This window comes from Mustelus asterias, chromosome 2 (genome assembly GCF_964213995.1).
Source record: "Mustelus asterias chromosome 2, sMusAst1.hap1.1, whole genome shotgun sequence".
NCBI lineage: Eukaryota > Metazoa > Chordata > Chondrichthyes > Carcharhiniformes > Triakidae > Mustelus > Mustelus asterias.
This window is the reverse complement of record NC_135802.1, coordinates 60225503-60251806: the sequence shown is the minus strand read 5'-3', so window position 1 is coordinate 60251806 and position 26304 is coordinate 60225503. Positions and strand designations below refer to the sequence as shown.

Genomic DNA, 26304 nt, shown 5'->3' with positions numbered 1-26304 from the left:
AATATCCTAGGCTCAAACATCATTAGCCACTTCAATGACCTTCCCTCCATCATATGGCCAGAAGTGGGAATGTTCACTGATGATTGCAGTGTTCAATACAATTCATAGTTCCTCAATGAGGTTATTCATGCCCACAAGCAGCAAGCCCTGGGCAACAATCAGGTTTGAGCTAAATGGCAAGGAACATTCTGGTGTGTCACGCAATGACCATCTCCAACTAGAGTCTAACCACTGCCTATTGACATACATTGGTATTACCACAGAATCCCTCATGTCAATGACCAAAAACTGGACTAGCCATAAAATAGAGTCTAGAATAGCAGGCTATGTATTCTACTCACTACCTGACTCCCCAAAATTGTTCACCATCTACAAGGCACAAGTATGATGTAATATTCTCCATTTTCCCAAACAATTGCAGTTTCAACAACATTCAAAGCTTGACACTATCCAGGGCAAAGCAACCTGCTCGACTGACACCTTATTCACTGCACTAAACATTTACTCTCACCACTATCACCACCTGTGGTCAGTGTACACTATTGACGAGATAGTTCTAAGAACTGCCAAGGTTCCTTTGATGGCATCTTTCAACCTCTACCACCTAGAAGAACAAGGGCAACAGATTTGAGGGAGCACCACCAGCTGTACATTCCCCTCTTAAGTGACACACCATTATGACATGGGATTCTAATCACTGTTCCTTCACTTTAAGTCAAAATCCTAGAACTCACTCCTCTAACAGCACTTTGGTTATGCTCCTAATAAGAGTTAGGTAGAAGATGCTATTGAGCACAGAGGCAGGGGGTATGGCTGATGTATTAAATGAATGCTTTGCATCTGTCGTTACCAAGGAGATAGATGCTACCCAGTGACAGTCGATGAAATTCTATCCCTAGTAGGTTCAAAATTTATGAGGAAGGATGAAGTGTTGAGTAGACTGTCGGTACTGACCGCTGACAAGGCACTGGTCCCGGATGAGATGCAACCAAGGGCATTGAAGGAAGAAAGAAAGAATGGAAATTGCAGGATTGCTGGCCATAATATTGCAGTCTTCTCTGGACTCCAGGGCAGTGTCAGAGGGCTGGGGAATTGCAAATATTAAGCCCTTGTTCAAAAAAGGTTGCAAGGGTAGCTCCAGCAATTACAGGCCAGTCAGTTAATCATTAGTTAAGCTTCCAGAAATAATTACTCTGGATTGAATTAGCAGTCACGTGGAAAAATGTGGGTTATTAGGAAGAGCCAGCTTGGATTTCAAGGGAAAATCATGTTTAACTAACTTGGCTTTTTTTGATGAGGTAACAGAAAGTGTCAATGAGGGGAATGCTATTGACATGGTGGACTTGGACTTTCAGAAGACATTCAATACAATGTCACACAACAGACTTGAGAAAAGTTGAGTCATGGAATAAAAGGGACAGTAGCAACATGGATACAAAATTGGCTGGAATAAAAGGAGACAGTGTAATGTCAATGGATATTTTCCTGGCTGGGGGTGTAGTGGTGCTCACCAGGAGTTGGTATTGGAACTCTTGCTATTTGTAATAAACATTAATGATTTAGATCATGGTGTGCAGGGGACAGTTTTAGAGGTTGCAGATGATACAAAACTTGGAAAGTATTGTAAACTGTAAAAGAGGACAGTGCAGAACTTCAAAAGGGCATGGACAAGTTGGTGGAGAGCGCAGATATGTGCAGATGAAGTTCACTGCAGAGAAACAATGTTTTTTTAAAATTCATTGATGCATTTTGGTAAGATGGACATAGAGAGAATATAAAACAAGGAGAAGGGGTGCAATGGCATGAGGGACTTGGGTGTATATGTGCATACATCACTGAAAGTGGCTGGATAGATGGAGTGCAGAGAGCATTATAGTATTCTGGGCTTTATTAATTGGGGCATAGAGTCCAAGAATAAGGAGATTATGCTGAACTTGTACAAGACAAGCAGACCTCAGCTGGAATATTGATATTGTATACAGTTCTGAGAGCCACACTATAGGAAGGATGTGAATGCATTGGGGAGAGGGTTACAAGAATGGTTCAAAAACATCAGTTACAAGGATAGATTTGAGGGGTTGGGACTATTTTCCTTGGAGATTGGATAGAGATGTTCAAAATCATAAGGGGAGGGGGGGGGGAATTTGAACAGAGCAGATGAGGAGAAACTATTCCCCCTTATAAAAGGAGCAAGAATGAGGTCACAGAGATTTGCAAAGAAGCAAATATGATGCGAGTAAAAACTTCTCACAAGTGGTTCGGGTCTGGAAGTTGGAGGAGGCAGGTTCAATTGAGGCATTAGATGATTATTTGGAAGAAATAATGTGCATCAGTATGGGGATAATAGATGGAAATGGCACTAAGCCAAAGTTTGGAGAGCTGATGCAGATATGATGGGCCAATGGGTCTCCTTCTGCGCCATAATTCTGTGGAGATATCTGTACTACTTGGACTGCAGTTGTTCAGGAACGCATCTTACCATCACCTTGAAAAGAAAATTAAGGATGGGCAATTAATACTGGCTTAACACATTGAAAAAACATGATAAGCAGTTTAAAAACAATCTCAATTGTCTACTTAATGCTCGAAACCACTTGTTAAATTATTTTGTCTTGGCCTGAGCAACATGGTACCAATGATATGCTGGGTGCAAGTGGATAAGACTGGTTTCATTTGATCACCAATGCTCGGAGTCTCACTTACCTGTTCCAAATCTTAGTTCCTACCACATTCCAATGCATTGTCTGGGCCGTGCATTTACAGGTATCCAACAACCAACTCTTCACAAGAGCCCACCCATTTCTGCTGTTGTCGCTTGCCAGCAAGTCACAATTCCAACCACTCCAGCCCCAAATTCTGCCAGCCACCTATTTTTACAAAGTTTCCATCTATGTCACCAGTGCTTTTTATTTACCTGATTCCAAAATTAAAATAATCTATTCCTGCTATGTTATTCAAAAAGTGAGAAAAATGAAAAAGACAAAAGCAAGCAGAAAATTCTAAAAAGACAAGAAAAATAGAAGACACAAAAAAATCAAAGAAAACAGCACAGGAACAGGCCCTTCGGCCCTCCAAGCCCGTGCCGCTCCCTGGTCCAAACTAGACCATTCTTTTGTATCCCTCCATTCCCACTCCATTCATATGGCTATCTAGATAAGTCTTAAACGTTCCCAGTGTGTCCGCCTCCACCACCTTGCCTGGCAGCGCATTCCAGGCCCCCACCACCCTCTGTGTAAAATATGTCCTTCTGATATCTGTGTTAAACCTCCCCCCCTTCACCTTGAACCGATGACCCCTCATGAACGTCACCACCGACCTGGGGAAAAGCTTCCCACCGTTCACCCGATCTATGCCTTTCATACTTTTATACACCTCTATTAAGTCTCCCCTCATCCTCCGTCTTTCCAGGGAGAACTACCCCAGTTTACCCAATCTCTCCTCATAACTAAGCCCCTCCATACCAGGCAACATCCTGGTAAACCTCCTCTGTACTCTCTCCAAAGCCTCCACGTCCTTCTGGTAGTGTGGCGACCAGAACTGGACGCAGTATTCCAAATGCGGCCGAACCAACTTTCTATACATCTGCAACATCAGACCCCAACTTTTATACTCTATGCCCCGTCCTATAAAGGCAAGCATGCCATATGCCTTCTTCACCACCTTCTCCACCTGTGACGTCACCTTCAAGGATCTGTGGACTTGCACACCCAGGTCCCTCTGCGTATCTACACCCTTTATGGTTCTGCCATTTATCGTATAGCTCCTCCCTCCATTATTTCTACCAAAATGCATCACTTCGCATTCATCAGGATTGAACTCCATCTGCCATTTCTTTGCCCAAATTTCCAGCCTATCTATATCCTTCTGTAGCTTCTGACAATGCTCCTCACTATCTGCAAGTCCTGCCAATTTTGTGTCATCCGCAAACTTACTGATCACCCCAGTTACACCTTCTTCCAGATTGTTTATATAAATCACAAACAGCAGAGGTCCCAATACAGAGCCCTGCGGAACACCACAAGTCACAGGCCTCCAGCCGGAAAAAGACCCTTCCACTACCATCCTCTGTCTTCTGTGACCAAGCCAGTTCTCCACCCATCTAGCCACCTCCCCCTTTACCCCATGAGATCCAACCTTTTTCATCAGCCTACCATGAGGGACTTTGTCAAACGCTTTACTAAAGTCCATATAGACGACATCCACGGCCCTTCCCTTGTCAACCATTTTGGTCACTTCTTCAAAAAACTCCACCAGGTTAGTGAGGCATGACCTCCCTCTCACAAAACCATGCTGACTATCGTTAATGAGTTTATTCCTTTCTAAATGCGCATACATCCTATCTCTAAGAATCTTCTCCAACAACTTCCCCACCACGGACGTCAAGCTCACCGGCCTATAATTACCCGGGTTATCCTTCCTACTCTTCTTAAATAACGGGACCACATTAGCTATCCTCCAATCCTCTGGGACCTCACCTGTGTCCAGTGACGAGACAAAGATTTACGTCAGAAGCCCAGCGATTTCATCTCTCGTCTCCCTGAGCAGCCTTGGATAGATTCCATCAGGCCCTGGGGATTTGTCAGTCTTTATATTCTCTAACAAACCTAACACTTCCTCCCTTGTAATGGAGATTTTCTCCAACGGTTCAACACTCCCCTCCGAGACACTCCCAGTCAACACATCCCTCTCCTTTGTGAATAACGACGCAAAGTATTCTTTTAAGATCTCCCCTACTTCTTTGGGCTCCAAGCATAATTCCCCACGTTTGTCCCAGAGAGGTCTGATTTTTTCCCTGACAACCCTTTTGTTCCTAACACATGAATAAAATGCCTTGGGATTCTCCTTAATCCTGTCTGCCAAGTACATTTCGTGACCCCTTTTTGCCCTTCTAATTCCCCGTTTGAGTTCTTTCCTACTTTCTTTGTACTCCTCCAGAGCTCCCTCCGTTTTTAGCTGCCTGGACCTAACATACGCCTCTCTTTTCTTTTTGACCAGTCCCTCAATTTCCCTGGTTATCCACAGTTCTCGAATCCGACCCTTCCTGTCCTTTTTTACAGGCACATGCCTGTCCTGTAGCCCTAACAACTGTTCCTTAAAAGACTCCCACATGCCAGATGTGGATTTACCCTCAAACAGCCTCTCCCAATCAACAGCTGCCAATTTCTGCCTAATCCCACTAAAGTTAGCCTTCCCCCAATCCAACACCTTACCCTTGGGACACCACTCATCCTTTTCCATCACTATCCTAAAGCTAACAGAATTGTGGTCACTATTTGCCACATGTTCCCCTACCGAAACTTTGAAGACCTGACCGGGCTCATTCCCCAGTACTAGGTCCAGTATCTAGTCAGGCTATCTACATATTGTTCCAAAGAACCCTCCTGTACGCATTTTACAAATTCCTCCCCATTCAGAGTCCCAGCTCTCAGCGATTTCCAGTCTATACCAGGGAAATTGAAGTTTCCCACTACAACAACCCTATTTTTCCTGCACCTATCCAGTATCTCCTGACATATCCGTTCTTCCACTTCCCTTGGGCTGTTGGGGGGCCTGTAGTATACCCCCAACATAGTGACTGCGCCCTTCCTGTTTCTAAGCTCCACCCAGTGTGACTCGTTACACGACCCCTCTGAATGTTCCTCCCTTTGCACCGCTGTAATATGCTCTCCAACTAATACTGCTACTCCCCCACCTCTTTTGGCCCCTCCTCTGTCTCGCCTAAAACACTTGTACCCCGGAATATTCAGCTGCCAGTCCTGTCCCTCTTTCAACCAAGTCTCTGTCACCGCAACCACATCCAAATTCCTCATGAGCATTAAGGCCCTAAGTTCGTCTGTCTTACCTGCTACACTCCTTGCATTGAAGTATAAGCACTCCAGACCTCTAGGCCCAGTGAGGTCATCCTCCCCCAGAGTGCTCTTCTTCTTTGCCAGCCTTGTCCCAGCCCCAAGCTCGTCCCCAGCCTCTACACTTGTAGACCTAATATTTTGATCCCCACCCCCCTGCCAGTCTCTACTCCTGGTCACAGCCCTTCAAACCCCCCCGAACGGCACTAGCAAAACTCCCAGCCAGGATATTCCAACTTAGTTGTGACCCGCCCTTCTTGTACAGGTGCCATCCTCTCCTGAAAACTTCCCATTGATCTAGGAAAATGAAGCCCTCCCTCCTGGACCAGTCCTTTAGCCAAGCATTCAATTGTACTAACTCCCTATTCTTAGCCTCACTGGCACGAGGCATTGGGAGCAGCCCAGAGATGGCCACCCTAGAGGCCCTACTTTTTAGTCTATTTCCCAACTCCCTGAATTGCTCTCGTAGGATCCCCCTGCTCTTCCTATCTACGTCATTTGCACCAATGTGTACAATGACATCCGTTTCTTTATCTTCCCCTTTTAAGATGACTCCTATCCGCTCGGTGACATCCATTACCCCAGCACCAGGTAGGCAGACTACCATCCTGGAGTCCCGTTCGCACCCACAGAGTCGCCTGTCCGTGGCTCTAACCGACGCATCCCCCACCACTATTGCTCTCCTAACCCCTCTCTTTACTTTCCGGGCCACAGAGCCTGACTCTGTGCCAGTGACCTGGTCACTGTGGCTTACCCCTATCACAAGGAACTTTTATAGCATGTCTCCAAGTCATTGGACAATGGCATGAAAGATTCACACATTTTGACTTCCCAGAGCAGGGAAAGTTTATTTCAACAGCTTGAAAACTAAAATCCTGCCTCCATCCTGTGCTCCTAGCATTGAGGAGACTGTGGTTAAAAGCAGGCAGTAGCCTAATTAACCTGCCAGTCAGGGTCTAACCTACTCGAGCAAGGTATGGTTCGAATTCTGGTCAGTGAACTAACTAAAGGTTTATTCACAGAATAACTATGAAACTATGAACATTACAGAGCAAGGGAAACAGTCTCAACTCCACAGGCACAAAACTCCAACTCCTGGAACAAGCCCAGGCAAAAAACTGAATGGAACTGCAATTCTACTCCCAATTGGACCAGTGGGTCACATGATCCTTTCAGGGAATCACCCCTTAAAAGGGCAACAGCACCACAATAACCCAAGATAAATGCAAAATACTGTAGATGCTGGAATCAAACAAAAACAGAAAAATGCTGGAAAATCTCAGCAGGTCTGACAGCATCTTTGGAGCAAGAATAGAGCCAATGTTTCAAGACAAAAGGTCATCTAGACTTGAAACGCTGGCTCTACTCTCCACAGATGCTGTCAGATCTAGAACATAGAACATTACAGCACAGAACAGGCCCTTCGGCCCACGATGTTGTGCCGACCTTCATCTGAAACCAAGATCAAGCTATCCCACTCCCTAACATCCTGGTGTGCTCCATGTGCCTATCCAATAACCGCTTAAATGTTCCTAAAGTGTCTGACTCCACTATCACTGCAGGCAGTCCATTCCACACCCCAACCACTCTCTGCGTGAAGAACCTACCTCTGATATCCTTCCTATATCTCCCACCATGAACCCTATAGTTATGCCCCCTTGTAATAGCTCCATCCACCCGAGGAAATAGTCTTTGAACGTTCACTCGATCTATCCCCTTCATCATTTTATAAACCTCTATTAAGTCTCCCCTCAATCTCCTCCGCTCCAGAGAGAACAGCCCCAGCTCCCTCAACCTTTCCTCATAAGACCGACACTCCAAACCAGGCAGCATCCTGGTAAATCTCCTCTGCACTCTTTCCAGCGCTTCCACATCCTTCTTATAGTGAGGTGACCAGAACTGCACGCAATATTCCAAATGCGGTCTCACCAAGGTCCTGTACAGTTGCAGCATAACCCCACGGCTCTTAAACTCCAACCCCCTGTTAATAAAAGCTAACACACTATATGCCTTCTTCACAGCTCTATCCACTTGAGTGGCAACCTTTAGAGATCTGTGGATATGGACCCCAAGATCTCTCTGTTCCTCCACAGTCTTCAGAACCCTACCTTTGACCCTGTAATCCACATTTAAATTAGTCCTACCAAAATGAATCACCTCACATTTATCAGGGTTAAACTCCATTTGCCATTTTTCAGCCCAGCTTTGCATCCTATCTATGTCTCTTTGCAGCCTACAACACCCCTCCACCTCATCCACTACTCCACCAATCTTGGTGTCATCAGCAAATTTACTGATCCACCCTTCAGCCCCCTCCTCTAAGTCATTAATAAAAATCACAAAGAGCAGAGGACCAAGCACCGATCCCTGCGGCACTCCGCTAGCAACCTGCCTCCAGTCCGAAAATTTTCCATCCACCACCACCCTCTGTCTTCGATCAGATAGCCAGTTACCTATCCAATCGGCCAACTTTCCCTCTATCCCACACCTCCTTACTTTCATCATAAGCCGACCATGGGGGACCTTATCAAACGCCTTACTAAAATCCATGTATATGACATCAACCGCCCTACCTTCATCAACACACCTAGTTACCTCCTCAAAAAATTCTATCAAATTTGTGAGGCACGATTTGCCCTTCACAAATCCGTGCTGACTATCCCGGATTAATCCGCATCTTTCTAAATGGTCGTAAATCCCATCCCTAAGGACCCTTTCCATCAATTTACCAACCACCGAAGTCAGACTAACCGGTCTATAATTACCAGGGTCATTTCTATTCCCTTTCTTAAACAGAGGAACAACATTTGCCACTCTCCAGTCCTCTGGCACCATCCCCGTGGACAGCGAGGACCCAAAGATCAAAGCCAAAGGCTCTGCAATCTCATCCCTCGCCTCCCAAAGAATCCTAGGATACATTTCATCAGGCCCAGGGGACTTATCGACCTTCAGTTTATTCAAAACTGCCAATACATCCTCCCTCCGAACATCTATTTCCTCCAGCCTATTAGCCTGTAACACCTTCTCTTCCTCAAAAACATGGCCCCTCTCCTTGGTGAACACTGAAGAAAAGTATTCATTCATCACCTCGCCTATCTCTACTGATTCCATACACAAGTTCCCACCACTGTCCTTGACCGGCCCTAACCTCACCCTGGTCATTCTTTTATTCCTCACATAAGAGTAAAAAGCCTTGGGGTTTTCCTTGATCCGACCCGCCAAGGACTTCTCATGTCCCCTCCTAGCTCTCCTCAGCCCCTTTTTCAGCTCATTCCTTGCTAACTTGTAACCCTCAATCGAGCCATCTGAACCTTGTTTCCTCATCCCTACATAAGCTTCCCTCTTCCTTTTCACAAGACATTCCACCTCTTTTGTGAACCACGGTTCCCTCACTTGGCCATTTCCTCCCTGCCTGACAGGGACATACCTATCAAGGACACCCAGTATTTGTTCCTTGAAAAAGTTCCACTTTTCATCAGTGCCTTTCCCTGACAGTTTCTGTTCCCATCTTATGCCCCCTAATTCTTGCCTAATCGCATCATAATTACCTCTCCCCCAATTGTAAGCCTTGCCCTGCCGTCCGGCCCTATCCCTCTCCAAAAACTCTGCTGAGTTTTTCCAGCATTTTTGTTTTTGTTACAATCGCCCAAGCCCCAGTCTCCTCTGAAGGAAGCCCTGCCCCAATCAATGTCCTGCATCTGTCCTCTCACTGAAAAATATTCACACACATCCCCAGCTATGGGCAGTTGCTGCCAAATTTTCACTCCCAAAGGCCAGCCAGGTAGCCAAAATGTTTTATTTAAATCAGGCACCGCCTTCAAAATCAGTACATTTGAAGACACTGCTATCTAACTCTCACACCATTCCCACCATAGATCTTACATCACAGCAGACATCTCTCATGATATTGCACAGAGCAGGAGTAGGCAGTCACTATCATGGCTGACCTTATCTCAACCTCAACTCCACTTACTTGCCCGTTCATCACTGCCCTTCAAACCCTTAATAATTAAAAATCTGTCTAACTCTTTCTTGGATTTACTCAAAGTCCCAGCATCCACCACGCTCTGGATGGTGAATTCCAGATTTATGATCCTTTGAGAAGCAATTTCTCCATTTCTGTTTTAAATCTACTATATTGCCCTACAAGTGCAGGAACATCCTCTCCATGCCTATTCTGTCAATCCTCCTTGTCATCTTGTTTTGTTGCAATGCTCCCAAGAATGTGAAGCTCAATAACAATAACATACATGATACAAAAATTTGCAATGTGGGTCATGCATTCCATTCAAAGCATTTTCTATGAGCATTCATATGCCAAGATATACCAGTTCACCTGTTAGGGCTCACAGCATCAGTAGGTGGCACTGTAATGGATCTTTGTAAAATAACAAATTGTCCATCAAGTCAGTGTTCTGAAGCTTGTTAACCCTGCGCTTAAAACATCCCTAGAGCTCCATCTGCTGTTTAACATTTTAAATTTAGACCACCAACTGCTTAAAAACAGATTTCACTCCACCAACCTCAAAGTCCTGGTTTGATACCCAGTCCTACAATGTCTGCTGTGGGACATGTTGCAATGACTTCTCACCAAGAGCATCTAGCTTTCCAATGTTCGTGGTATGGACAAATTAGTGGCATCAAACACTAAGGACAGCAACATTTTCTACATCAGACTAATTCAAACAAATTTCAGCCTTTGACAAGGACAGCAATTTGCATTTTCCACCACAGAAGACAGTAACTATGCATAAAGGAGCTCAGGCAGTGAGAGCTATTAATCTTACATATTCAACATGAAATAGCTGATAACTAGTTAACAATGGCTAGTTCACGGTTTGTATGTTTTAGAATGTTGACTGTGGAGAATCTGGTTGAGAAACTGACAAGCAACTCTGGTGAGAATACAATTCAAACAAGCTTGAGAGTTTGTTACCTGCAACAGGTTAGGGGTCACCTAAAGGTTAACAGTTAGAAAAATGAAAGAACAGCAAGTGGGCTTCTTAGCAAAAAACTGGAGACATGACATTTTGCATTAATTCCAGTATAAAGTTATTCTTGTGGCTTCCCAGAATTGTGGAAAGTAATTAGCAAGCAGTTGATTTGCATTTTATTTGCAGCATAGCCATCAGGCAAGACTGATTAATGTTTGGAGAAGCAGCTAGACTGTCAGCTTTGGGTCTTGGGTAGTTATAGCTCCTATGGTGTTTAAAATCACTGCACGGCAGTTGTAGTTAAGATAAAATTAGCGTTGTGGAATCCAGGCTCGAGGTCAGTGAAGAAGTTGGAGTAGCCGAAAGCTAATAGAAGGACCCTAGTGAAATTTTGTACCTGAGAATAGCTGAAACACCAAAGAGAACTCAGTGAATTCCACAGAGCTGGGATACCTTTTGAATCGGTCCCAGGAAAGTGAATGACTCTTGGGGAAGTAAATAGCACAAATCTTTATAAAATAAGTTAATGTTTAACTTGAATTATTTTTGATGAATAAAGTTTATTTCTGTTAAAGAAACATGAAATATCTGCTGATTAATTGCCAAGTTTGTCTATTTCTTTAAATATTAACACTGAAATCAAATTAAGAGAATAGTGAAAAAAGCCAAACCTTTGTGAAATACACACCTGTAGGTGTAACGTTGTTGTAGCTCTGTGAAAGAGGGCTTCTTGATGAGTGGGACCTTCAGAAGTTTGAAGGATTCAGATACTACACTGAAATTCCACTTTTTACCTGTTGTAAATGATTTGGGCGGCACAGCAGTTAGCACTGCTGCCTCAGAGTGCCAGGGACCCGGGTTCAATTCTGGCCTCAGGTCAGTGTGTGTGGAGTTTGCACTTTCTCCCTGTGTTTGCGTGGGTTTCCTCCAGGTGCTCCGGTTTCCTCCCACACTCCAAACATATGCAGGTTAGGTGGATTGGCCATGTTAAATTGCCCCTTAGTTTCAGCAGGATTAGCAAGGGTAAATACGTGGGGTTATGAGGATAGGGCCTGGGTGGGATTGTGATCGGTGCAGGTTCGATGGGCCGAATGGCCTCCTTCTGCACTGTAGAGATTCTATGAATTCTTAAATATTTCTTCAGATTTTCACTCTCCCCTCCCCAAACTTCCTAATTACCTTTTTAAAATGTTCTATTGCTTTTCCTTGCCTGATTGATTGCCTTTAAGCATGGCAAAGAACAGGTCCATTAGATCGAGAGCTAACGGGTGTGTGGACCATTCAACTATTGCAATTATTCATCTGGTTTCACTGTGCACCACTCTCACCTGTACTTGAAGTCCTCTTGTTCTTTCCTTCTTGTTTCTCATCTCAATAGCTGCCTCCTCAAAAGTGTGAAATAAAATAAGCTTGCTGGCTAAAGGCTTGTAGAGTTCTGCTATTGCTGTTCTGATATCTTCTGAAGACTCTGACCTCCAGCTACATTGTTGTGAACATCTAGCCAACTATTACCAAGTATCATATATGATGCTCAAAAAAAGCATTGGGAAATAAATTTACACTCAAAACAACGATTTTCACGTTGCTGGAGCAAAGTCCATAGTGGTAATATGAATTTGAATTAGAGAAAATAAATATACAACTGCATTGTTATTAGAAGATTTCAATGTTGCCAGCAGAAAATCGTTGGGATTGCAAGCAATAAACAGAATACATGATAAAACAACAATAGAAGATAGGGAAAAATCCTCATCTAGGTGCACAAATATGGGTATTAAGCAAATGGACAAAACTATCAAATGCAGCTCAATGTGAAGTGAAAATCCAGGAAGCCACACAAGAGCATTTCCAAGTGGTGAGAAACTAGGAACTGTAGAGGAACAGTGCTCTTAAGTTGTACACAAATCGTTAAATGCTCGTGGACAAGTGCAAAAAGCAAAACGCTAATGAAATATTAACCTTTATCAAGGGGTAGGAATTATTTTCAGTTACATAATGCCTTAGTAAGATCCCACCTGGAGTACTTCATTCAATTCTACACTGTCCCAGGACAGATGCATTGACGTTAGACAGGATTGCCACAACAATTTACCAGAATGATACCAGGGTTAAACTAGAAGGATTGGTTGCATGAATAGCGTGCAAGTGAGTGTATTCCTAGCAGATCACAGTTCAGGCCTCCCTCAAGGACCTTCTTTCCATGTAGGTGCTTCCTCTTCATCAAGGTCCCCACTGCACTCTCCTTGGCTCCCGTCCACCACACTTACCTGGTCCTGGATTCCAGGATTTGGAATTTCAGGACTGCTCATACTTGAAGCTGTGGCCACTGCTGCTGCTGGGATTGCAAAACGGTCAGTCAATCAGATTGAGGCAGGACAAGTGAAGGAAAGCCCCGTCTCTAGCAAATTAATGCTCCTCACCGACTCTTCAGGAGGCAGGGTATCTCACCAACTAAAAAATTCTGCCCCAGGAGTACTATTTAATGCAACCTGGAATTCCCTCCCCAACATGCTGTGGATGCTGGATGAATTCAAACTTTCACAATTCGGGTCAATATGCTTTTGTAAAGAAGGGTAAGGAAGAATATGGATCACAGGCAGGTAAATAAAATTGAGGTGCAGATCAGCCATGATCGAATTGAATAATAGAACAGTTTGAAGGGCTAAAGCAATTTCTGTTGCTTTGGGCAGTGCTACAAATCTAGAACAGCATGCAGTCAGCAGAAAATTAACTAAAGAAGGAATGATGGATAACAGGTTAGAACTTTAAAAGCTATCTCAATTTTAAGCAACAAAAAAAGCAAGTGATCTATTGCATGGTGCATGTTAAATCTTCTTTGCCGAAGTGTAATAAAAACTTGCTCTTAAAGAAATTTTCTTCCCTAGCATACCATGCCACTCACCACTTTCCACTCAAAAATACAAAAACAAAAATCAAAAACAGCAAGGGATATAAACGAAAAAAATGCCAACACGCAAAAAGATAGACAGAGGCAAGTTACAGGCAAGATAACCTGACAAACTGTGCCCCATGCCGTGGGGCTTCAGTGGTGGGAAATTAAAAATACTATAAACTTGAGTAAATTCGCTTATTGAAGCACTCAACTAGTAAGAACACTGATGTCACAAATCAACACAATGACACATTACAGATCAATGACAAAGGATATAGATGAACACTACAATGTAGCTAAGTGGGAACCAATAAATTCAATAAAATCTGGTCAATTAATGGAACAACCAACAACTTTACAACAGAAATAATAATATATTTATACAGCATCAAAAATCAATAAATGAATGAAGTGCCAAGCAACAGTGTAATCAATATTGGAACAACCCAACTTGACACCAGGCAGCCAGAAAGTTTATGATCGACTACAAATGAGGCAGCAGGAAATCCTGATCAACAGGATAAAAATTGTGTTAAGTATCTAATTATCAACAAAGAACACTCAAATATCTGGCATAGTGGAGGCAATGCCTGCCAATTAGATAAATTAACTCCACTGTGCATAAGTATCTTAATCTACAACAGATAGGCAACTCCTGCTTAAATGAAGTTCACAGATTTTCATAAACACTATGTAATAAGATTCTCTTAAGTGTCAGACATTGACATATAAACCATGAATCAAAAACTCAACATAGAGTTAAGATTTGGAGACAAAGTGCAAACCAATGCGTAAAACATTCAAGTGAGAATGAGACTGTTGGAATTGCCATGTTTCAGATGAGATCTAAACTGCCCACTTAATGCCATGGGAGCATTTAGAACAAAGAACAATAAAGAACAAAGAATACAGCACAGGAACAGGCCCTTCGGCCCTCCAAGCCCGTGCCGCTCCCTGGTCCAAACTAGACCATTCTTTTGTATCCCTCCATTCCCACTCCGTTCATATGGCTATCTAGCCAAGTCTTAAACGTTCCCAGTGTGTCCGCCTCCACCACCTTGTCTGGCAGCGCATTCCAGGCCCCCACCACCCTCTGTGTAAAATATGTCCTTCTGATATTTGTGTTAAACCTCCCCCCCCCTTCACCTTGAACCTATGACCCCTCGTGAACGTCACCACCGACCTGGGGAAAAGCTTCCCACCATTCACCCTATCTATGCCTTTCATCATTTTATACACCTCTATTAAGTCTTCCCTCATCCTCCGTCTTTCCAGGGAAAACAACCCCAGTTTACCCAATCTCTCCTCATAACTAAGCCCCTCCATACCAGGCAACATCCTGGTAAACCTCCTCTGTACTCTCTCCAAAGCCTCCACGTCTTTCTGGTAGTGTGGCGACCAGAACTGGACGCAGTATTCCAAATACGGCCGAACCAACGTTCTATACATCTGCAACATCAGACCCCAACTTTTATACTCTATGCCCCGTCCTATAAAGGCAAGCATGCCATATGCCTTCTTCACCACCTTCTCCACCTGTGACGTCACCTTCAAGGATCTGTGGACTTGCACACCCAGGTCCCTCTGCGTATCTACACCCTTTATGGTTCTGCCATTTATCGTATAGCTCCTCCCTACATTATTTCTACCAAAATGCATCACTTCGCATTCATCAGGATTGAACTCCATCTGCCATTTCTTTGCCCAAATTTCCAGCCTATCTATATCCTTCTGTAGCCTCTGACAATGCTCCTCACTATCTGCAAGTCCTGCCAATTTTGTGTCGTCCGCAAACTTACTGATCACCCCAGTTACACCGTCTTCCAGATCGTTTATATAAATCACAAACAGCAGAGGTCCCAATACAGAGCCCTGCGGAACACCACTAGTCACAGGCCTCCAGCTGGAAAAAGACCCTTCCACTACCACCCTCTGTCTTCTGTGACCAACAGGTTTATTTGGTAGCCGAATCTCACTAGCTGTTCTGTCTGGAGACAATACACATCTCTTTAACCTGTGTTGAACGCTCCCTCCACCCACATTGTCTGTACCTTGAAGACCTGGCTGGCTGTAGAGATTTGCATTCTAATTAGTATTCTGCAACTTGATTTCTGTGTCTGTGCACTGTTTGAGAGCACATTTCAACTCCATCTGACTGCTACCAAATAAACCTGTTGGACTTTAACCTGGTGTTGTGAGACTTCTTACTGTGTTTACCCCAGTCCAACGCCGGCATCTCCACATTCTGTGACCAAGCCAGTTCTCCACCCATCTAGCCACCCATGAGATTATCCCATGAGATCCAACCTTTTGCACCAGCCTACCATGAGGGGCTTTGTCAAACGCTTTACTAAAGTCCATGTAGACGACATCCACAGCCCTTCCCTCGTCAACCATTCGAGTCACTTCAAAAAACTCCACCAGGTTAGTGAGGCATGACCTCCCTCTCACAAAACCATGCTGACTATCGCTAATGAGTTTATTCCTTTCTAAATGCGCATACATCCTATCTCTAAGAATCTTCTCCAACAACTTCCCCACCACGGACGTCAAGCTCACCGGCCTATAATTACCCGGGTTATCCTTCCTACCCTTCTTAAATAACGGGACCACATTAACTATCCTCCAATCCTCTGGGACCTCACCTGTGTCCAGTGGCGAGACAAAGATTTATGTCAGAAGCCCAGCGATTTCATCTCTCGTCTCCCTGAGCAGCCTTGGATAGATTCCATCAGGCCCTGGGGATTTGTCAGTCTTTATATTCTCTAACAAACCTAACACTTCCTCCCTTGTAATGGAGATTTTCTCCAACGGTTCAACACTCCCCTCCGAGACACTCCCAGTCAACACATCCCTCTCCTTTGTGAATAACGACGCAAAGTATTCATTTAAGATCTCCCCTACTTCTTTGGGCTCCAAGCATAATTCCCCACTTTTGTCCCAGAGAGGTCTGATTTTTTCCCTGACAACCCTTTTGTTCCTAACAATTGAATAAAATGCCTTGGGATTCTCCTTAATCCTGTCTGCCAAGGACATTTCGCGACCCCTTTTTGCCCTTCTAATTCCCCGTTTGAGTTCTTTCCTACTTTCTTTGTACTCCTCCAGAGCTCCCTCCGTTTTTAGCTGCCTGGACCTAACATACGCCTCTCTTTTCTTTTTGACCAGTCCCTCAATTTCCCTGGTTATCCACGGCTCTCGAATCCTACCCTTCCTATCCTTTTTTACAGGCACATGCCTGTCCTGGAGCCCTAACAACTGTTCCTTAAAAGACTCCCACATGCCAGATGTGGATTTACCCTCAAACAGCCTCTCCCAATCAACAGCTGCCAATTTCTGCCTAATCCCACTAAAGTTAGCCTTCCCCCAATCCAACACGTTACCCTTGGGACACCACTCATCCTTTTCCATCACTATCCTAAAGCTAACAGAATTGTGGTCACTATTTGCCACATGTTCCCCTACCGAAACTTTGAAGACCTGACCGGGCTCATTCCCCAGTACTAGGTCCAGTATAGCCCCCTCTCTAGTCGGGCTATCTACATATTGTTCCAAAGAACCCTCCTGTACGCATTTTACAAATTCCTCCCCATTCAGAGTCCCAGCTCTCAGCGATTTCCAGTCTATACCAGGGAAATTGAAGTTTCCCACTACAACAACCCTATTTTTCCTGCACCTATCCAGTATCTCCTGACATATCCGTTCTTCCACTTCCCTTGGGCTGTTGGGGGGCCTGTAGTATACCCCCAACATAGTGACTGCGCCCTTCCTGTTTCTAAGCTCCACCCAGAGTGACTCGTTACACGACCCCTCTGAATTGTCCTCCCTCTGCACCGCTGTAATATGCTCTCCAACTAATACTGCTACTCCCCCACCTCTTTTAGCCCCTCCTCTGTCTTGCCTAAAACACTTGTACCCCGGAATATTCAGCTGCCAGTCCTGTCCCTCTTTCAACCACTTTACTCACTTCAAAGAGAAGGGGAGATCTCCTGGTATCTTGGTCAAATCTCATCTCTTGACCGACATTTGTGTCTTAGCCAATAAAGACAGATCTGATCCTTTTTTTCATTGCTTTTCTAGACCAAGCTTTGCAGAGGTGAGCTGCTGTGCTTCTGCACATTATACAGCAATTCACTTGCTTTGGGACATCCTGCAGCAAGGAAAGCCATTATAAATGCAATTATATTTTGTCAGCTGATGTCTGTGGTATGTACAAGTTTTTTCACTGTCCTCTCTGTTGTTCATTTTCTTTTAGATGGGATGACATGAAAGCATGGTAGTGAAAAAAGCCACCACAGCTAAAGGCAGCCTTTGATATGTTCTGACTGGAGGCAGGGGAAGTGTAGGGAAAGTATGACCCTCAACAGGTCCTTTTCCACCCATTCTTCCTATCTCCTATTGCTCTAACTAATTCCTCAGTTCTATCACAACCCCATTTATTTTTATCCACTCAGCCCTTTCCTTGCTCCATTATCACCAACTTCACCCTCGACCCTCCATCCAATTCCTACTGGTTCCCACTTCCCAAGTCTGGATGGCAAGAGATCCCTTCATCATCAACTTATTCCCACCTTCCTTCCCAAGTTAAGTTCCCTCAAAGCAGATTTGCTTGCTTTCGAAGTTCAACATAAAAAAGATTTCTCAATGAGGAAAAACACCATCTACCCTTGGATAGAATAAGCAATTAAAATCTGTGTGTCACTTATTTTAAAAAGTATTTACATTTTCTAATAGTTAATGAAATAAGAATAATTTCAAAATTCTAAAATTCATTTGAAACCTGAATTAATATTAATCAGTTTCTTATTCTGACCCTGGTCTATCTCTGCCTTAGTATAAACACACCCAGGAACCATAAAATACAAACTCTGTAGAACTTGTTTGGAAAGCACAAAACACTACTGAACCCAAGAATCTTAATCCCCTCCCACCCACCCACCTGGTGCTGTCAGACTCCGACTTAACCCCTCCCAATGTTGATGGATATCAGGGATCAGAACCTCAATCTACACCCTCAGTTTTGCCAACTTCTGATTCCTACTCTACGCTGATGTCAGATCAAAGTACTGTTCCCATCCCATGTGACCCAAGTGTGGGACTACTGCCATTGCTACTATAGTAAGAAGCTTAACAACACCAGGTTAAAGTCCAACAGGTTTATTTGGTAGCAAAAGCCACAGGAACAACCCAACTTGACACCAGGCAGCCAGAAAGTTTATGATCGACTACAAATGAGGCAGCAGGAAATCCTGATCAACAGGATAAAAATTGTGTTAAGTATCTAATTATCAACAAAGAACACTCAAATATCTGGCATAGTGGAGGCAATGCCTGCCAATTAGAGTTGATAAATTAACTCCACTGTGCATAAGTACCTTAATCTACAACAGATAGGCAACTCCTGCTTAAATGAAGTTCACAGATTTTCATAAACACGATGTAATAAGATTCTCTTAAGTGTCAGACATTGACATATAAACCATGAATCAAAAACTCAACACAGAGTTAAGATTTGGAGACAAAGTGCAAACCAATGCGTGATACATTCAAGTGAGAATGAGACTGTTGGAATTGCCATGTTTCAGACAAGATCTAAACTGCCCACTTAATGCCATGGGAGCTTTGCTACCAAATAAACCTGTTGGACTTTAACCTGGTGTTGTTAAACTTCTGTGTTTACCCCAGTCCAACGCCGGCATCTCCACATCATTGCTACTATACTCAGGACTGTAATTTCCATTCCCTTTAGTGCTATTGAATATCAGGCATCTGCTTCTTATGCACTTTGCTGCTTATTCGGATCTTCAAAAATTGCAGTGGAAAGACTAGCCACAGCAAATAGGCACTAATCAATGGTACTGATGGTATCCTCTAAACTGCATTAACAACTCTATTATAGAACAGTATTTAAAACAGCAAACCACCCTTATAAACAAGAGCACTGAACATCTAGTCTTACAGTTTTTGGTGATAACATTATGGGTAACATTTATATTTACAAACTGTAGAACATGAGGTTCCCAAGAATGTGTCAACATGTTTGTTTATGATTAATTTTATTCTTCTTAGGAATGAGATTGAAAGTTAAGAGATGCCATATTTCACGGAAAAATATTCAATTTACTGCGAGCACCAATAAACTGTCAACGGAGAACTACAGAGCAGGAATAAGGATTGCACAAGGATGACCATTTTCATATCTAAGAATAAGACCATCTTATGGAACTGTTTCAGCTCATCTCCTAAACCTCAAGCCTAACACTAGTTTACACTCAGTTCTCTCTCCAGCTCTCAAAAAGAAATCATTACTCAAACTGGTTCTAGCTACTGAGGAGCGTGAGGCTGGAAAATATTAAACTTAGTTGTACTCTGATTAATGCAAGAACAGAAATGAAGAGCAAGTAAATGGTAAAAGAAATGCAGAATTAAAAAAAAATAATTGTGCTCAATTTAAAGGCACATAAAATTGAAGTTCTAAAATGAGAAAACATTAAAACGGAGGACAAAAAGGGTACAAATTGCCTGCATATCATTAAGGATTACATGGATGAAAGGAATAATTAAGGCATAAAAAGGTAGGATTAGACAAGATGGTTCATATGGGAAAATATCAGCAGAAACTTGTGGTCAAATGCTTCATTTAAGTATTTGTAACAGTCTATGCAAATTTCTTTACAGGCGCTATTCAACTTGCTATTTCCAGCATTTTTTGTTTTTATTTTATACTAAATACATGTTTGTGTTGCTATTCTCCTGTATCCTTTGGATGTTAACAGGTCAGACAAAACTTTAAAATTTGTGGAGCAAAATCTACAATTTTGGTTGATTGCACATATGGAGCATGCAAGTTTGTTGAGTTTTAATGGTCATTTCCTCTCTAGCTGTGGCTAATGTGCTTAAAATATCAAGAATCACAAATCTCAAGTCTTTCAATAAAAAACATTTAAAACTAGGCAAGGCAAAACACTTGCGCATTTTTCGCTTTTTTACACTTCAGTTAAATGAAGAGACTAGAGAAGTTGGGATTGTTCTTAGAGCAGAGAAGGCTAAAGGAGATTTCATAGATTTTCAAAATAATGAAGGGTTTTGATAAAGAGAAACAGTCTCCACTAGGAAGGGGGTTGATAGCTAGAGAAAAAAATGCAAAAGAACCAGCAAGTCAGGTGATCTAGAATGTATTTGCGAAAGCAGGTTAAATAGTAGCCATCCAAAAGGAATTGGATACATACTTAAAACTTGCAAAGTTGAGGTAAAAGCAATGTAATGGAAATAATCGAACAGCTCTTCAAAGGAGCCGACATAGGCAATGGTAAGCGGATTGTGCTGTACCATTTTAAATTGGATCATAAATTCTCACCTACATTTCATTGATGATTCAATATGACAGCACCCTAAATCTACAACATGATACTGAATGTAAATATACAAATTTCTGTGCAAGGCTCAACCACAGTTCCAGCACAAAAACATTTCAGCTATATTTTCACCAAATTGACAACAGTTTGGGTGTTTATGTTTAACCAGGTTCTAAGGCAACCAGTGAATCAGGACAAGGTACCAAGATAGAGCTATTACCATAAAAAAGGTGTGGTAGGCAAAGTTATGTTAAATAAAACCAAAATATTACAGATGCTAGAAATCTGAAATATAAATAGAAAATGCTATAAACACAGGTCAGGCAGTATCAAAGAACAATACAGCACAGGAACAGGCCCTTCGGCCCTCCAAGCCCGCGCCGCTCCCCGGTCCAGGATTGAATCCTGAAACCCCGCCCAATTTTCCAGCCTATCTACATACTAATATCCTATCCACCGAGCTGTCCCTCACAGCTACAATGCTTTGTTCATCACAACCTATTAACTCACCCCCACCCCCCCATTCCAGACCATGTGATCTCCAGGGAGAGGCGAAAACCCAGAGTGAAAACCCCAGGGCCAATATGGGGAAAAAAAATCTGGGAAATTCCTCTCCGACCCCGAGGCGATCGAAACGAGTCCAGGAGATCACACTGGCCCTGATCGGAAAATGCTTCCCAACCCTATTCATTTCCACTTCCACGAACACCATCTGAATTCCCTGCCCCCGAGACAGGTTCCCAACTATCCGCAGTCTCGCTCTGTACTGGCACCAGCAAGATGATCATAGAATGAAGCCTTGAAACGAGAAACAAAGAACAATTAGCCCGTGCCGCTCCCTGGTCCAAACTAGACCACTCTTTTGTATCCCTCCATTCCCACTCCGTTCATATAGCTGTCTAGATAAGTCTTAAACGTTCCCAGTGTGTCCGCCTCCACCACCTTGCCCGGCAACACATTCCAGGCCCCCACGACCCTCTGTGTAAAATATGTCCTTCTGATATCTGTGTGAAACCTCCCCCCCTTCACCTTGAACCTATGACCCCTCGTGAACGTCACCACCGACCCGGGGAAAAGCTTCCCACCGTTCACCCTATCTATGCCTTTCATAATTTTATACACCTCTATTAAGTCTCCCTCATCCTCCGTCTTTCCAAGGAGAACAACCCCAGTTTCCCCAATCTCTCCTCATAACCAAGCCCCTCCATACCAGGCAACATCCTGGTAAACCTCCTCTGTACTCTCTCCAAAGCCTCCACGTCCTTCTGGTAGTGTGGCGACCAGAACTGGACGCAGTATTCCAAATGCGGCCGAACCAACGTTCTATACATCTGCAACATCAGACCCCAACTTTTATACTCTCAGACCCCAACTTTTATACTCTGTGGAGAGAGAAAAACAGTTAAGCTTGATGAAAGGTCTTAACCTGAAGCATCAACCCTTTCTCTCTCTACAGGTGCTACCTGACCTGAGCATTTCTAAATTTCCTGTTTTATGTTAAATTTTATATAGAACATTTGTTGCACTACACTAAGCACTGAACAGCTGTGGTCTTCATATTTAAAAAATACTAGAGCAGGTCCAAAAAGACACCAATCAGTAAAAATTGAACAGGCTGGATTCTTTTCTCCAGAGAAGTGAAAGGTGACCCAGAGTCATTAAAAGAAAGAAGAGATTTAAGAGGATAAACAGATGAAATTCCTAGCTATGGGGTAGCCCAAAACTAGGGGTCATAAGAATAATTCACCAATAAATTCAATTAGGAATTTAGGAGAAACTTATTTACTAGAAGTGATCAGAAAGTAGAAACTGCAACCATGTGGACTGGTTGAAGCAAGTAGCAGAAACGTATTTAATGGGAAGCTCAGTAAACATAATAGAAGGATATGCTGTTGGATTATAAGAAGAAAGAGTGCAAGGAGGTTCATGTGGAGGATAAACACCAGCACTGCCAATTGTTTGGGTTGTTTGGAGAGCTAGTGCAGATACAATGGGCCAAATGGCTTCCTCCTGTGCCATAACAATGCTATGATTGGACAAAATGGCCTATTTCTGTGCTGCAATTTCTTTATAATTCTATGTAAACAGTTATGCAACCCTGTAGTTACACAAAGGTATAAGAAAATTAAGATTCACCATAAATAAATTTAAAACAATGTCTATACTTCACACTAAATACAACATGCCTTTACATAATCATCTGATGCTCGACGATGAGTTCTGTGCCTATTCATTGGCAAATAAGTCCATGACTGCGTTTGCACCCCACGATCAACATAGTTCTGAAAAATAAATGTTTAGAGCAAAGCACTTATTTTTGGGTGGAGTGTAAAGACAAAAAAATGTTTCCTGTATTGAAGCAAAACAAGTATAAACAAATATTGATTCCACCAAGGAACTCCAAATCCTTCCTCGTCAGTAGCTGGTGTCATTTTTGTAGAGAATGCACAATACTGAACAAAAATATTTCTAGCAAACAGGACAAATGATAGATTACTTTTTTTAAAAAAGAGGCACTTTCCTCTCAAGACAAATGTCACTTGTGTTTCCAGAGCAGCTCAGTGAAAGGTATAAAACTATTTTTTTCATTGAATCATACAGCACAGAAGGTTACTCAGGCCATTATGCCTATGCCAGGTCTGTTATCCAATTAGGCTCACTTCCCTCTTTCCCCAAAGCTCTACTTATTTTTAAGTACACATTCAATTCTACTTGAAGGTTACTTTTCAATTAGTTTCAACCATTTTCAGGCAGAGCAATTCAGATCAGGCTGCTTAAAAAACATGCAGGATACTCAACTTTGTAAACAGGGGCACTAAAGAAAGAATGCAAGTTGTTAAACTTCTACCCTTTAAACTTTTACAAAGCTCTGGTTAGTATTGCATATAATTATAGAAACATTTTATTAGCAAGGATGCCCAAGGCCTTGCAAGGGTACAGAGATATACCAGAATGATAGAAGGGATAAGGGACTTGAGTTAAGTGGAGAAAGCGGAGATTGGTCTCTTTAAGAGAAGAAAAGGTTAAGGCAAGATCCAACGGAGGCATACAAAATTGAGATGTTTCTTCCAACTTGTTCTGTTTCCTCTGGCAAGTAGATCAGCAACCAGAGCTCATATTTTAAAATTGTTGGCAAAAGAACTAGAATGACAAAAAAAAATTAGTTTTATTACTATTTAGAACATACTACCTACAAAGATAGTGGAAACAGATTCCACAGGAACTTTCAAAATGCAAGTGAACATGCACTTAGAGGACTAATTTACATAGTTTATAGGGGTAAAGCAGGGATATAGGACTACATTTGACATCTTTAAGGGCTGGCAAAGGATAGTGGGGCCAAATGGCTTCCTTTTGTGCTGCAAGATTCTATCAACCATTCATTGTCAAACTCACTCTCCTCCACTCCCCTCTGGTTTTTTTGTCAACTACCTTAACCCCACGTCGTCTGGTTACAGACTCTTTCCAGTGGAAACATAGCGATGAGGTTTTTACTTGTGGGTAGTCTGAAACGAGGGGTCATAAGAATAGTTCACCAATAAATTCAATTAAGAATTTAGGAGAAACTGCAATTACGTAGACGGCTTGAGGCAAATGGCATAGACGCATTTATGGGGAGCTCGGTAAACATAATAGAAGGATGTGCTGTTTGGATTACAAGAGTGTAAGGAGACTCATGTAGAGGATAAACATCAGCATTGGTTATTTACTTTATGGAAACGTTTCATGATTTTGAAGGCCTCTATTAAGTATCCCTGTAATCTTCTCTTTAAAAGGAGATTCTGTTTTTCTCACTATATTCTTTTCCTATACAACTGAAGTCTCTCACAATTAGTACTATTAAGTGTAAATCTCCTCTTTGCACCCTCTCCAAAGCCTTGTTTCTTTCCTAAAGTGAAACAACCAGAGACTGAAACAACATTCTTATAATTTATAAAGAAATAATCGAAAGACTTGTACCATAACTTCCTCGCTTTTGTCTTTGTGCCTCTATTTATGGAGCCCAAGGTCCACGATCCTTTAATAGCCTTCTCAACTTGTCCAGTCACTTTTTAAAATTTCTGTACGTCTCTATTCCTATAACCCCTTTAAATTGTACAGTGTGACCTCTGGTTACTGACATACTTAGAGACTAGCCTTTTTCCATCCATTCTATCAAAACCGGTAATCATCTTGCAAAACTCTATTACATGACCTCACCCTCTCAAACCTTTCCCCATAAAGTTTTCCATTCCTGACACTGTTCTGTAAACTTCCTCTGTAGCCTGAGGCCTTCTGCAGCTTTCCTGAAATGTCTATCTGAATATAGCTGAGGCTTCATCAGAGATTTATAAAGTTTGAACATGAACTTTCTTGTGTGTGTATTTTCTGTGCCTCTATTTATAAACCCAACTAAAACACCACCTCAACTTGCCCTGCCACCTTCAAGAATTTGGGTACGTGGACACCAAGGTGCTTCTGTTCATACTTTCTCTGCACTGAACTCCATTTTCTGTGCTTCTACCATTACACCATCCTATGTCATCCTAAGTCTACAACCATCCCCATCAATATCTACTAAATTAAGTTCTGTACCATTTACAAACTTTATAATTCTGCTCCCAAATCACACTCCAGGCCAATTATCAAAAGAATAATGGACCCAAAACTGACTCTGGGGAAGATCATTGCAAACTACCTCTGGCTGGAAATGAAATCCATCCATTCACACTCTCTGCTTCCTTTCACTGCACCAGTTCAATATCTAGACCATAATTCCTACCTTCATAAGTCTCTTATTTGGCAGTTAGTCAAATATCTTCCAGAAGTCCAATATACATATAGCATACCACCTTCCTCAATTACCTCAAAAGGATTCCATCATTAGTCAGACATGATTTATCTTTAACAAAAGCATGTTGGGCTCCCCATTTCTTCAAACAAAAAGTGTATTTGAATTATGTCTCTCAAAAATCGGAGATCACGTTACCAGCCAACTCAAGAACAGCTACTTCCTTGCTGTCATCAGACTTTTGAATGGACCTACCTTATATTAAATTGATCTTTCTCTACACCCCAGCTATGACTGTAACACTACAATCTGCACGCTCTCCTTTCCTTCTCCACTTTATACTCTATGAATGGTATGCTTTGTATGTATAGCGTGCAAGAAACAATACTTTTCACGGTGTACCAATAATACATGCGACAATAATAAATCAAATCAAAAGAATGGTTTCCAATAATTTCTCAAACCACTGATGTTAGGCTGACTGATTTAGATTCCTAGATTACCTTTC

General features: G+C 42.5%; 1 protein-coding gene across 1 annotated transcript in view; it reads right to left on the bottom strand.

The window, feature by feature from the left end:
* Positions 1-26304, bottom strand: part of dazl (deleted in azoospermia-like) — a 176692-nt gene that overhangs the window by 4717 nt on the left and 145671 nt on the right. The window contains exon 10 of the mRNA XM_078200398.1: positions 12109-12285. Coding sequence (XP_078056524.1) covers positions 12109-12285 — 177 coding nt within the window. The remainder of the gene's footprint in view (positions 1-12108; positions 12286-26304) is intronic.